A 12,217-nucleotide genomic window follows, 5' to 3' on the forward strand; every position below is an offset into this window, starting at 1 on the left:
TATGTGAAAGAAACAGCCGTATTTGATTTGATTTGATTTGATCTGATTTGATTTGAATTTGTTTTTGATTAGCAGATTAGATTTCATCACTTTGATACATCTGACTTGTTCAGTGGACTATACATGAGCAAAATTGCCCTGGGTAGTGAATAAAAGCAAATTATGCTTATGATTTTGAATTTCCAAGCGACGATGGTCATTTTATGTGCAACAAAGCAAAACAAAACACACGAGTACTGTCGATTTGAATTTCTCTATCAATTACGCATAGGAATTTGAAAAAAGAAATTCCTTCCTTCCAATGAACATCGTATTTCAATTTATCAATTTTACTTGTTGCACAAGATGGTTTTCCAATAGAAAAATGATATTTATTGAGGGATGATACTTATTTTGTCTCAGGTTGGAATGTTTTCCCAAATGTGTGCGTGTGTGCGTGCCTGTATGTGTGTATGATGTGTATGTATGCAAAAATTTGTACAATTTGCTCAGGGCAACGAACGTATCTGTCTGTATCCGACTTGATGATACGCTTTCCTGTTTGCAGGACGGGAAAGCCAACATTCGGGAACGTTCTATTATGCAATAGCGACTTTGGCCGACGCTACCCACGACGTAGGTAACATCACGCAGACTTTGGTCCACTTACAGACCCCCTGGTCGCCCTACAAAGATCCTTTAGAAGTTGAGGCTTTGGTTCGCAAGGCGAAAGCTGAAATGAAAACTATTTCAGTGGCAAATGATTGTCTATTTGTCGATTATCGATTTGTATGCCATCTTCCACCGAACGCTAAAATTCGAGCTTCTTGAAACCCACGTAGCTTCTTCTTCTTTATGTTATATTTATTTCATTTAAAAAGAAGTGTTTTCTCTCTGAAACTTTATTCTATATTAATTCATTATTCACAGTGTGAGGTTATTGCTATTCTCTTGTAATTCACGGGTTACTGCAATCGGGACCTATAATTTACGTGTCATGTGCGAGTACGGTGTCTCAGCAATCAGTCTATCATATGAATAAGTTTGATTTTTTGTAATAATTCAATAAATATGCATATACGTTGGTTTCTCTTTTTGTGAAAAATAATCATTTATTATTTACTGTTCAAATGTACAGTCAATTAATCAAATTGAAGATCACACTTCATATGCATGCTTTGTGCTTGCTTGATTTGCATATATGTGCTTTTTCATGTGATTTTCAGGAAGAATTAGTACAAGAAAAAAACGACAAACTGTCATGAATCCGGTGGCATTATTGGCCCAAGCTGCGCACAACGCTACATCAGGAATGACAAATGCCCTCATGAATGTTGCCGGTGCTCCGGGACCCGAAGAAGTGCATGAAATGATCCGTCGAGCCAAGGCTGCAGATAAAACCGTTTCAATTAATAATAATTGTTTATTTATTGATTATCAATTTGCATGCTACGTACCTCCCTGTTATGACGTTTTCTGAACGTTTTTCAACTTTTCCAACTTGCACAATTTAATATTTCAATTCGACTTCAATGGGTGCTTTAACTGTTAGCTTATTGATGATGAATCAACTATGCATTTTTGAAATTAGATAACGTCGCATCAAAAAAATCAGTGCTCAGTATGGATGTGATTTTTTCTTCAAAAATTGCTTAAGATCATAATGAAATGATCAATCTGTATTTTCTTTGTAAAAAATAATTCTAAGAAAATTTCTTCAAAAATTTGAAGTTCGCCATGCACAATTACGTCCATTTTTACAACTGCTATTTTGGAACTGCTTTCAATTATAACAAATTTCATTTCATCATTTTATTAATTCTTCCAGACAAACATATTTCATTTAAATCAACCGCGCGTTTATTAACGATTCGATTTGGCGACGCGTTCCAATTCGTCCTTCTTTTTTATTGCATACGAGTTGCTGGAGCCCTTAAAAAGAATCAGTGAATTCCAATTATACATCAATATGCATGCGTTTGTTCACCTTCGCAGCGTTTATCAGTTCATCAGACAGGCATTCTGCAATAGTTTTGATGTTCCTGAAAGAAGCTTCCCTGGCGCCAGTGCACAACAACCAGATCGCTTGATTAACTCGACGTAATGGGCTTACGTCAACTGCTTGACGTCTCACTGTACCAGCTCGCCCGATTCTGGTCGAATCTTCTCGAGGACCACTATTTATTATTGCATTGACCAAAACCTGGACAGGATTCTACAAACGAACGATCAAACGATTCACGCAATCAAAAAAAGAACACGTTTAGATTGTTTATTTACTTCGCCAGTATGCAAATTTATAATCTCAAATGCATCTCTAACTATGCGTAGTGCCATCAGCTTTTTGCCGTTGTTACGACCGTGCATCATCAGTGAGCAAACCAGTCGTTCGACGATAGGACATTGTGCCTTGCGAAATCGTTTAACTTGATATCTGCCAGCAGAATGCGGCAAAAATTTCGCATGCTTCTCCTTTACTGCTATATAATCCTGTGTAAAATAAGTTAAATGTAAAACAACATTAACAAAACAGTTGATATATGTATAATTTATATATGAAAATTGCATTACTGCTGAATATTCATTAAGGATCAATTCACTAACTAAAACTGAAATAAAATCCGCTTACTCACAAATATTAAATACTCAGAACGCAAAAATACTCACAACTAAACTCATGTCGTTAATGTCGACAGAATCCAATGGCCATTTCCCGAATAATTTAATATTCGGCAAATCTGAAACAGCGTTGTACTGAAACTCAAAGACAGACATTTTTTCTAAAAATGCCGTATTTTTCAGATTTCTTCAAATGCCAAAAATCTTACAGAAAACACGTGCTAACGTTTATACAGTATGTAATTGTGACTTTCAAGTTTAGATAATGTTTAAAACTTTAAATACATAAATAAATTGAATAAAAATGCACAAACTTACGCAATATCAATTAAAATACAAAACTGTAATTAATTAATAATTTATTTTACTATTTTTAATTGAATACTTTACCGTAACATTCGGTCAATATTACAGTATAACAGTGCTCGATTTTTGTTCAGTAATGATACTTTATTTTTGATATTTTTTGTAAAAAAACAAATTTTTCACATCATCTGAAACAAAAAGTATCTTTTTCGCATTAAGGATAATGAAATGATATTCAAATCATATATTGCACTTGCGACAAATAACTGAACTTTTTAATAGCTAATCAACATTTCAGAAGTTGGTTTGTAGAATAAGAGAAAACAGATTATAGGAAAAGCAAATAAAAACAAAGTTAAAAGATTTTGCTAAAATCTACTGACAATGTAATGATAGGAATAATTCAATGATAAAAATGAAATAGTTCAAAACGTAACTACAAGCTTTCGATGAATTTCTCGAAAATGGGCACCAAATGTCTGCACACCTGCTTGCCAACTGCAAGAACTTCATCATGCAGGGTTATGTTGCACGAATTGTCTTCGGATATGCTAGTGATAACAGCTACCGCCAGAACTTCCATACCGCAGTGATGGGCGACCGTTGATTCCCAGACGATGCTCATTCCGACTACGTCTGAGCCTGCCATGCGAATGAACTTATTTTCCATAGGTGTAGGAAAAGCCGGACCGCCGATCATACCGTAAACACCATCGTGAAGTCGAACACTGAAGCCTGATTCCTTTCCAGCGATTCTGAACAAGTTGCGCAGGTTTGTCGAATAAGCTCCTTTAAGATCCGGAAAACGAGGTCCGAAGCGTGAATCATTCGGACCCGTCAGTGGACTAATGCCAGCCAAAGAAGCCAAACAAAAATGATCATTTATCAACATCACATCTCCGACTCTGTAATTCGAATTAAGCGCACCAGCGGCCGCAGTCAGAATCACCTTTTTTACGCCCAGCAGAAACATCACTCGAACAGGCATTGCACACTCGATCGGTTGATAACCTTCGTAAGTATGGCAACGGCCCCGCATACAGAGGATCCATTTTCCGCCAAGCTTGCCGTAAACAAACTGTCCTTCGTGACCTTCAACGGATGGAACCGGGAAACCGGGAATTTCTGCATAACTCAACGTGAGCACGCTGCTCAAACTGTCTGCAAGCTCTCCCAATCCAGTGCCACAAATCAAACCCAATTCAGGAGCAACTGTCAATTTTTGCTTAATAAAGTTACTCGTTTCCAGCAAACTATCATAATCCACAGCTACTGGAAAAGAGCGCGCCATTTCTTTTCTCTGTTCCTAAAAAAATACAACCATGAAAGCAGCTTTAAAGCAATTTCAAAATTTCACGATCATTTATTGACCGACACCACTTTGATTACTTGTTATCAAATCTTTAAACATTACAGAAAATCAAAGCAAACAGTGCACCGCATTCTGTTAAAATCAACAAATATTTTTTCTTCCAAGAAAAGCAAAAAAGAAACTATTCAACACCATTTCCTCCAGCTAGTGGAATATTTCATTTAAACAATTTTACAAAATAAAAGAAATAAAACAAGCAGCATTAACAAATATGGCGTTTCCATTCAAAAAAAATAAACAAAATCAGCAAACAAGTTGAATCTTTGTCTAAATATCTATGATTGAATTCTTAAACCATTTTAATAAGATAACATTGATCAAAAACATACATAAAATCAATAATCAACAAACAGTACAATTAAAATAAAAAAGGGCACATATAAAATTATTAATAAAATTGTACCTTAAGCTGATAAAATATTGTTGCGGTTCAAAATTTAAATAAACAATATATCGAAGAAAAAGTGGAAACAAATACACCCTACGTATTTGAACAAACACGAACATACTGTAATTGCTGACTTGCCTATCGTAATAAAGTAAAAAAATGTGCAATGAAATGTTTATAGTGGAAGGAAAAATACGATTGAATATATTTTTAATAATTTTAATAAAAATTTTAACCATGACCAATGTTTAAAAATTAAGTTGAAAAATTTTACCTACCGATAACATAAACTCAGTTGTATAGTATTCCTATAAAATTATGAACGTTAACTGGAATTTGACATTTTTTTCCGAAGCATTATCAATATTCTTTATTTATGATTTCGAATAATTCATTTATTTAATTACATTTATTTAATAAAAAGCGAGAATTTTAGATAGAGATATTTAAATTTAAAAATAGCCATTGCACAAAACCTAACGCTTTGAGAATTCGCGGGCTGAATTTTCAACCTGATTGGTTAGTTTTGATTTCTGGTTTCGCCTTCAAATCTGCGATGCCTTTTTTCGTCAGTCTTCTGCCTGGATTTTGTCTGTGGGGTAGTCAGTTGTTCTCTCTCCTGCAATGCTGATTTGTGTTTGTCATGCTTTGCTCACTTTCATCAATTTTTCAAATATAATATTCGGCGATAATAATTATTATTATTACATAATACTATACAATAAATTGTTGTTATATGCGTAAGTATGTTTTGTTGTGCTTTTTAATGTTATGAATAGATACATTACTGAATGATATTAGTGCAATCAATGTTTTAATGACAGACTTGAAAAGTAACTTATCTTTTGTTTGGAAGCATTGGATTCTCACTTCAGTTCTTGTAAATAATACGTGAAGAATTAACGAAATGTTACATCTGACTGTAGAATTTTTCACAAATTATGAAATTCGACCGTTATATTAATTAAGATTGTAGTGATAAAACGAGAGAAATGTTACAGTTCCATCTAGTTTTATAAATTCTGTATTTAGATTCTCTGATTGCATCAGCACTTATCTCTTCATTATTTATCTTAATGACGCTGTGAGTTTTGTTAAGTTTTATTTCAAACCAACATCGTATGAAAATAAATTATGAAAACGTTCGTGTCCTGCTGTCTCCGTCAGTAGCGATCTATGACTGAGGGTAATTTATGTTTCTATAAACATATACATATACATATACATATATAATGAGCTTTGCAGTTGGCTCAAGTTTAGGCAGGTCTGCTTAATAACTAATAGTAATTAGCAGAATGGACATTTTAATGCAAGTTCCATTTGTTTCAATTCAAATGATTGAACAGTAAGGTTGAGAAGCAGAAAACATTGATAAAACATTAAATGCTTTATTTATTTCCTTTTCACTTAATTCAAGTAATTTAATAAAGCAAAACAAAATAAGGTTATGCGATGTTAATCCTAACACTTCCAAATAAAGGAAGATCAACAAATTTATTACGTCAATTTTGTTGAATTTTTCAGCTAGAAGAGACTTAAAATTTATTTCAAATAATAAAATTTTAATCAAAATACATAAAAATAAATAAATTATAGATACTGAAATCAAAAAAATGTGGAATATCGATTTCCTGCTCAACACTTTTCCATATGTTTATGTTAAAACTATAGAAAGGGCTTAGATTAACGAAGTCTTTTCGGAACCAAAAAAAAGACTATAGAACTGAGTTTGGTATCAAAATGTGCAGAATAGCGTGCTCTACTCAACACAGTAATTTCTTTTACGAATTTTACAAAACTAAGTCCACACTAAGAAAAAATCTGAAAAATGACTATTTTTTAACGAAACTTTTGTCGCATTTTTTGCCAATAAAAGCCTTTAAAATTATTAAAATTGGAAATACTTTAATACCATCATGTACAGCATTCTTCGAACTATCCAATAAAATAAATTTCATAAAAATTGAACATATTTCCAGCTTTTTACACGTGTTTTTCTAAAGTGGGGTGGGCCTCACCCCAACAATCTAACAACATCCTTTTTAATTTTGCGATGTTCTATAGACCGAACAAAAATTGCTGGAGCATTGAAATCTTTTTTAAAATATGTCTTATTGTTTCAAAAGAGATGTCACAAAGCTTCAGATTATAAAAATGAAAATTGGCAGAATGCGACGAAAAGAAAACCCCCTGGGGTGGGCTCTACCCCAAAAATCCTTCAAAGGGTTAAAGCCAATTTAAAATCTGGCAAAGCTGCAATTAATTTTCTCCTCAAACAAAGTGCATTAAGTAAATAAAGCGCAATGAAAAATGTACAGTAGCCATATTTATCAGCAGAAACAAATGAAATAAAAATTTGCATACGAGGACGTTCGCTTTATTGACATATTGGAAATAATTTTAGTTTGAGGCCGTCCGTGTATGAGAGCGGTGCGTTGTGATTGAAAAATTCACTGAAAACCAATATCAAATGCCAAACACTAAATTTGCTTTTTATTCACTATTATTTTTTGGTATAATTTCCGAAAAATAATTTTTCAATCAACATCCAAAGACAATGAACATTAACGATGAGAAGATGAATTTAGCAGTAAGTTGCAGTTTTTTCATTTTTAAGTTTTAATCATTTAACAATACAATTGAGAATCGATGATGAGCATAATTTCTTAGTATATTCTCTATGAAGAATTCTCAACATGAGATGATAGGTGACTTAATAAACGCCAAATTTCCGTACAATTAAGATTCATTAAATACACCTTGTACGCAGTGTTTATCCATTATTAAAATAAGGTCTTTCGAAAATCACCTTTGCAGTAGCTAACATGCACTTTCAATTAACCCTAAGCAAGCTTTTGCCCGCAAATTGTTCACTTAAAACTAGCTTCATTTGAACTGCTTGGTTTACTGACATAAGAAAATTTTTAGACATACGTAGGTGTGTTTTGTCTAGGTAAATTTTGTATTGTTATGGCGTTTTTTGTCAGATAGTTTATATTTTGACTGAATTGTAAATGTCAAGGTCATTTTTGAATTTTCAAATAGTCCTTTCCTTATTGGTAGAATTTAGCAGTGCATTTCTTCTGCTCATATTATGGCTTAGGTTAGACTTTATCTTCAGCCAAAAGTTCTGACGCACTAAAAACCGATTTCTAACGCTGCATTATGCAAATAACTATCGCTATAACGCTGCCTTATCATCAGTAAGGGTGCGTTTGTTTGTTTAATTTACGTGGCAATTGGTAGCATCGTTGAACGTTCTTTGAGTTCATTAAAGCGTTAAGTAGCTGTTGAAGTCGGTTTGCCGAATTACTGACAAGTATTCTACTTTTCTGCTAGTTATTTTTTCAAAGCTATGTATATATATTTCGTAAACGATTCCTTTCTAATTAAATAGCAGTTAATTATTATATTTGCTATAATTCTACTTTGTGATAAAGTGAGGACAGTTTTGATTTAATATCATTATTACAGGTTTAAAGAATGGAACAAATAAAACGTGAAACTTCATCTTTAGAAAGATTCAAAGTTACTTAAGTTTATTATCACATTCTATTATTTTTTTTCAAATTTCGCATAATCATTGACATTTGGTAAATTATATTTTCTATTGATTAACTTGTTAATTATTATAAAGCCTAGGCTTTCCGCGCTGAAGACGCGGGTGAGACTTAGTTGTTTCACCTGCCTCAGATGTGCTGGGAGTTTAGTGCTTTTTTCTTTTTTTCTTTTCAAAATGGTTGATCAAAGTCTGATTGAAATATTCACGAAACAATCAGTTCCTTTAAATTAATGAATGAATTTTGCTAAATATTGCGACATATTATTATGGTGCCAGTGCAGCCTCATTTACGTAAGACACTATTTTATACTTCTTTAATTTACGCCATAATATTATTTGTGATAGATAGTGGCTTTGATCTGTAACGTATTCAGGATTTTGTTGTTGTTCAGCAATTATTATAATCTTTGATGTTGACTCATTACATTATTATACGTTTTCAAAGCATACATGCATTTCTAGGTCATAAGAGTAACTTTATGCAAATGTGATGGTAAACACTGCCGTTGGCATTCCGCTACGTGCACTGTGTGTTATTCAAATTCGGTAGCAATGTTCCTTATATAAATTTCTGTTTATTGAGAGAACTGCACTATAGTATAAATGTTCGCTGCTGAAGGGCGGTCAAATTACTTACTGCGTTGCGTTATTCGGTCATTTTCATGGTTCAGTTCAACAAATACGTTGTGATTGTAAGACTAAAAATATGAAGAAACCACGAACATCCGTTACAAAATGTATGACTCTACGTTTGCCTTATACGTCATCCCTGACAAGTCTGTTGACAGGTATGAATTTTCATATATTTGCTATTTTTCACACAATGTTTTCTTTCTTTCTCTTCGCACACTGCACTAAACATGCGCGCTTTATAAGCTTTTCGTAGTTGTTTGATGTTAGTCTTTTTGAATAGAAACTAGCGCGTTGTTCTTCAGTAATAGTGTTCAATTAATATTCGAGACTTTTTTACGGCCAAGCCAATATAGAATAGTACTAATGGTATATTTCGCTATAATTTTCAATAGTCCTTAGAAATCCATTTGTTAAGTAGTACTCTGACATAGCAGTTGAACCCTTCCCGCATTACCTTTACTGCCCACTGTCATGTTTATTGCTAAGGTAGCATACTTGCCCAATTGTTTAAAGGAAATGTCTGTCACCGGGATGCTGCAGTCGCAGAATCCTACCCCTAAATGCTTGCCACTTTTCAAATCGTGCACAAGATTGTATCAGCATGACATAGGAAAGCTGCTGTTAGCTAGTGAACACACTTTTATACTACCACCCTTGATACTTTCAGAATGGCAGTAACGTTCCCTTCATTTTTGAAATGACTCCTTAAAGTTTCTATTATGTTATTGTCCCGCCAATAGCACTGACTTATACAGATGCACCTATTTTCTGTCATTGAGAAAATAACTCAATACCCATCAATGTTGGCAGTATTGATAAATGAACCTACACCTGAATATTATACGTGAAGATTGAGTGGAAGAACGCATATGACAACTTCCACCTCCTCCATCCTTCAACCTCTCCCTCATTCCTTCCTGCTAGGCTGTCCCGCCCTCCTTTCCTGTCTAATGATCCCCATCATTGAGCTCGTAATAATACTAAGCTGAACAGAGATCGCATTAAACTGAAAATTCTGCCCACCCCCCCCCTATTTAATGTTGAATGGACAGCACTTGGCTGTTTTCATCTCATATAAATCTAATTTCTCATAATTGTTATCGACCAGCAATATAACCAAATACATGCTACTCGTGATTCTTTTGTTTTATTCTTTTCATGAAATGCAATACAGAATTGTCAACCGCATAAGTTTCTTGAATTCATTGCAAATCGTTGAGTTACTTAATTTGTGCGGGTAGGTTTATCTCACATTGTATGAAACGCGCTGATGCGGTGCTCAACCAAGTTTGCAGTCTTGCTATAAATTATCATAAGGCGCAAACGAACGTGGAAGTGAGCTGTCAAGCGGCATACCCCCTGGTGCAGCCGCTTACCAAGATTATGTCAACGCTGCGCACTTGTTAACTTCTGTGATGAGATAAACTGCATATTACAAAATTTCATGACAACTGTCTAATTTTCCATAAATCTGAAAAAGTATTTTATTTTCGAAACTATTTTCAGTGGAAGCTATATTTTATTATCCATATAATTTTGATTAGATGAAAAACATTGATAAAATATAAATTATTGAATCACCTTGTACTTTTAAGCAACTAAATCACACAACATGCATAAATACGCAGTGATAGCATTTCCGTTTATTTTTAGTAATTTTCGATGCTTCAGGTTAATAATATTTCCTTTTAGGTAATTTTAGGGAAAAATATTTGCATAACAATGCCATATTACGTAGTAATATGAAGTGTGTAAATAGAAACGTAATAAATTTCATCGTGTCGGTTCATAATGTTGCTCATATTGTTTATTTTAGTGCGCTATTACTGATGGAAAATTAGGGTGTTCTTCGTGAAGCAAAGTAAATAGTCATTTGCATAATTTACTTATTATACAATTCATCAAGCACATCGATTTTATTAGGTTATGCAGTTCACTGCAATGCTATCAATCTAGCACCTGGTCAACTATAATTCCGCTCTTCAACACCATCCATGAATAACTGGTAAGTTGGATTTGATATTTTGGTGGTGGTATGCTATGCATGTTGCTTAACATATATGGTGAATGGAAACTGGCGGGTGTGTTTCTAGTGTTATTATTGCTAAGTTTTAGATACATCAGATGCTGAAGGCGAAGAAGTATCTATTTCTGTTTTTTATTTATAAATGACAGCATTAATATAATTCAATTTTAGAATTTACATTATTTTTTATTCATATCCATGAATATGAAACAACCAAATTCTGAAAACTAACTGAATATGGTAACTATGCATCATGATGAATATGCCTTGCTTTTTACTTTTATTTTTTTGTTAAATTTAGGTTGAAGGTGGCAGTGCCAATAGCGCCACATTGCTTTCATTCTAACTGCAGCACTAATGTTAAATTATCATGTATGTGATATCATAGATTAGGTGCCCTTGATTCAATTCTTTGAAGAATTGAAAATTACATTTGCCTTGCTACATTTTGAAAATGCCCAGATGCAATCTATTATCAGTAAAGACAGGTAATAGCTGTTGAATAGTGGTTGTTGGAGTTGGTGACATAGCGTTCAAAAAACTTATGACAAAAAACAGTAAGTGTTGAATATGTTTAATTAGATAGCAAGACGATAGGCGTATTAGATACAGGTAGAATTAGGTAACTTCCGTAATTACAGATTACGTCATCAACTGAGTTTTTATGGTGTTCCTTTTGCTCTGGGAATTAAGGAACAACGATACACTGTTATTAGTCTTCAATTAATGTTTTATAATATGGCTGTTTTATATCAATTTTGTTTAACATGCTTTACTTTTCAGCGCACTTGCACACAACACAACACTTCAGCACACACAGCACTTCAGAATCAAATCAAGTTTAGATATAGATGAAATTGCTGCATTCTTTCGTAACTATCCGTTATTGAACATGTGGTTCTTTTACAGATTCGTAATCACGTCGATAAATACATCATCACAGAGCACTATCACCTGTTGATGCCGCTCAGTTTGGCGACGTATATACATTTTTATTTTTAAACTATGAAAGTTGTAAAGTATAAATTTTGTCGTTTTAGTTTTTCAGGTTTTCATAATTTTGCTTTTCATAATTTTTTCATAATTGCTTTTTATAATTTTTTATTGTTTGGTACTAGTGTTTTCAAGATTTTAGTGTAAATGTAAGGAAGCTATGGGTGCGTAGGCCTAAAAAGACAGGGTAAGTAGTCTAACAGTTAAGGGTAAGTAAGGTAAGAATAGGTGTGAAGGTAAGTATAAGTGTGAAGGTACGTTGTGTATAGGGTGAAGGTAAGTAGTGTATAGGGAGAAGGTAAGTATGAGTGTGAAGGTAAGTAGTGCATAGGGAGAAGG

The 12,217-nt window shown here is 33.5% G+C and overlaps 3 protein-coding genes across 3 annotated transcripts; 1 reads left to right on the top strand and 2 right to left on the bottom strand.

The window, feature by feature from the left end:
* Positions 1-455: 455 nt before the first annotated feature.
* Tsp_06013 (putative bromodomain protein) lies at positions 456-1,459 on the top strand. The gene is made up of 3 exons (XM_003380267.1): positions 456-619; positions 910-1,004; positions 1,206-1,459. The coding sequence occupies exons 1-3, from the start codon at positions 456-458 to the stop codon at positions 1,457-1,459; spliced, it is 513 nt and encodes a 170-aa protein (XP_003380315.1).
* Positions 1,460-1,842: 383 nt separating this feature from the next.
* Positions 1,843-2,796, bottom strand: Tsp_06012 (40S ribosomal protein S5). Its single transcript, XM_003380268.1, has 4 exons — positions 2,647-2,796; positions 2,260-2,469; positions 1,967-2,194; positions 1,843-1,911 (listed from the first exon to the last, which is right to left on the bottom strand). The coding sequence occupies exons 1-4, from the start codon at positions 2,752-2,754 to the stop codon at positions 1,843-1,845; spliced, it is 615 nt and encodes a 204-aa protein (XP_003380316.1). The 5' UTR covers positions 2,755-2,796.
* A 544-nt stretch (positions 2,797-3,340) lies between these two features.
* Tsp_06011 (purine nucleoside phosphorylase) lies at positions 3,341-4,195 on the bottom strand. The gene has a single exon (XM_003380269.1). It carries the CDS (start codon positions 4,193-4,195, stop codon positions 3,341-3,343), a length of 855 nt encoding a protein of 284 aa, XP_003380317.1.
* Between the last annotated feature and the right edge of the window lie 8,022 nt (positions 4,196-12,217).

The sequence above is a fragment of the Trichinella spiralis genome (assembly GCF_000181795.1).
Source record: "Trichinella spiralis strain ISS 195 chromosome Unknown Scfld2, whole genome shotgun sequence".
NCBI classification, from domain to species: Eukaryota; Metazoa; Nematoda; class Enoplea; order Trichinellida; family Trichinellidae; genus Trichinella; species Trichinella spiralis.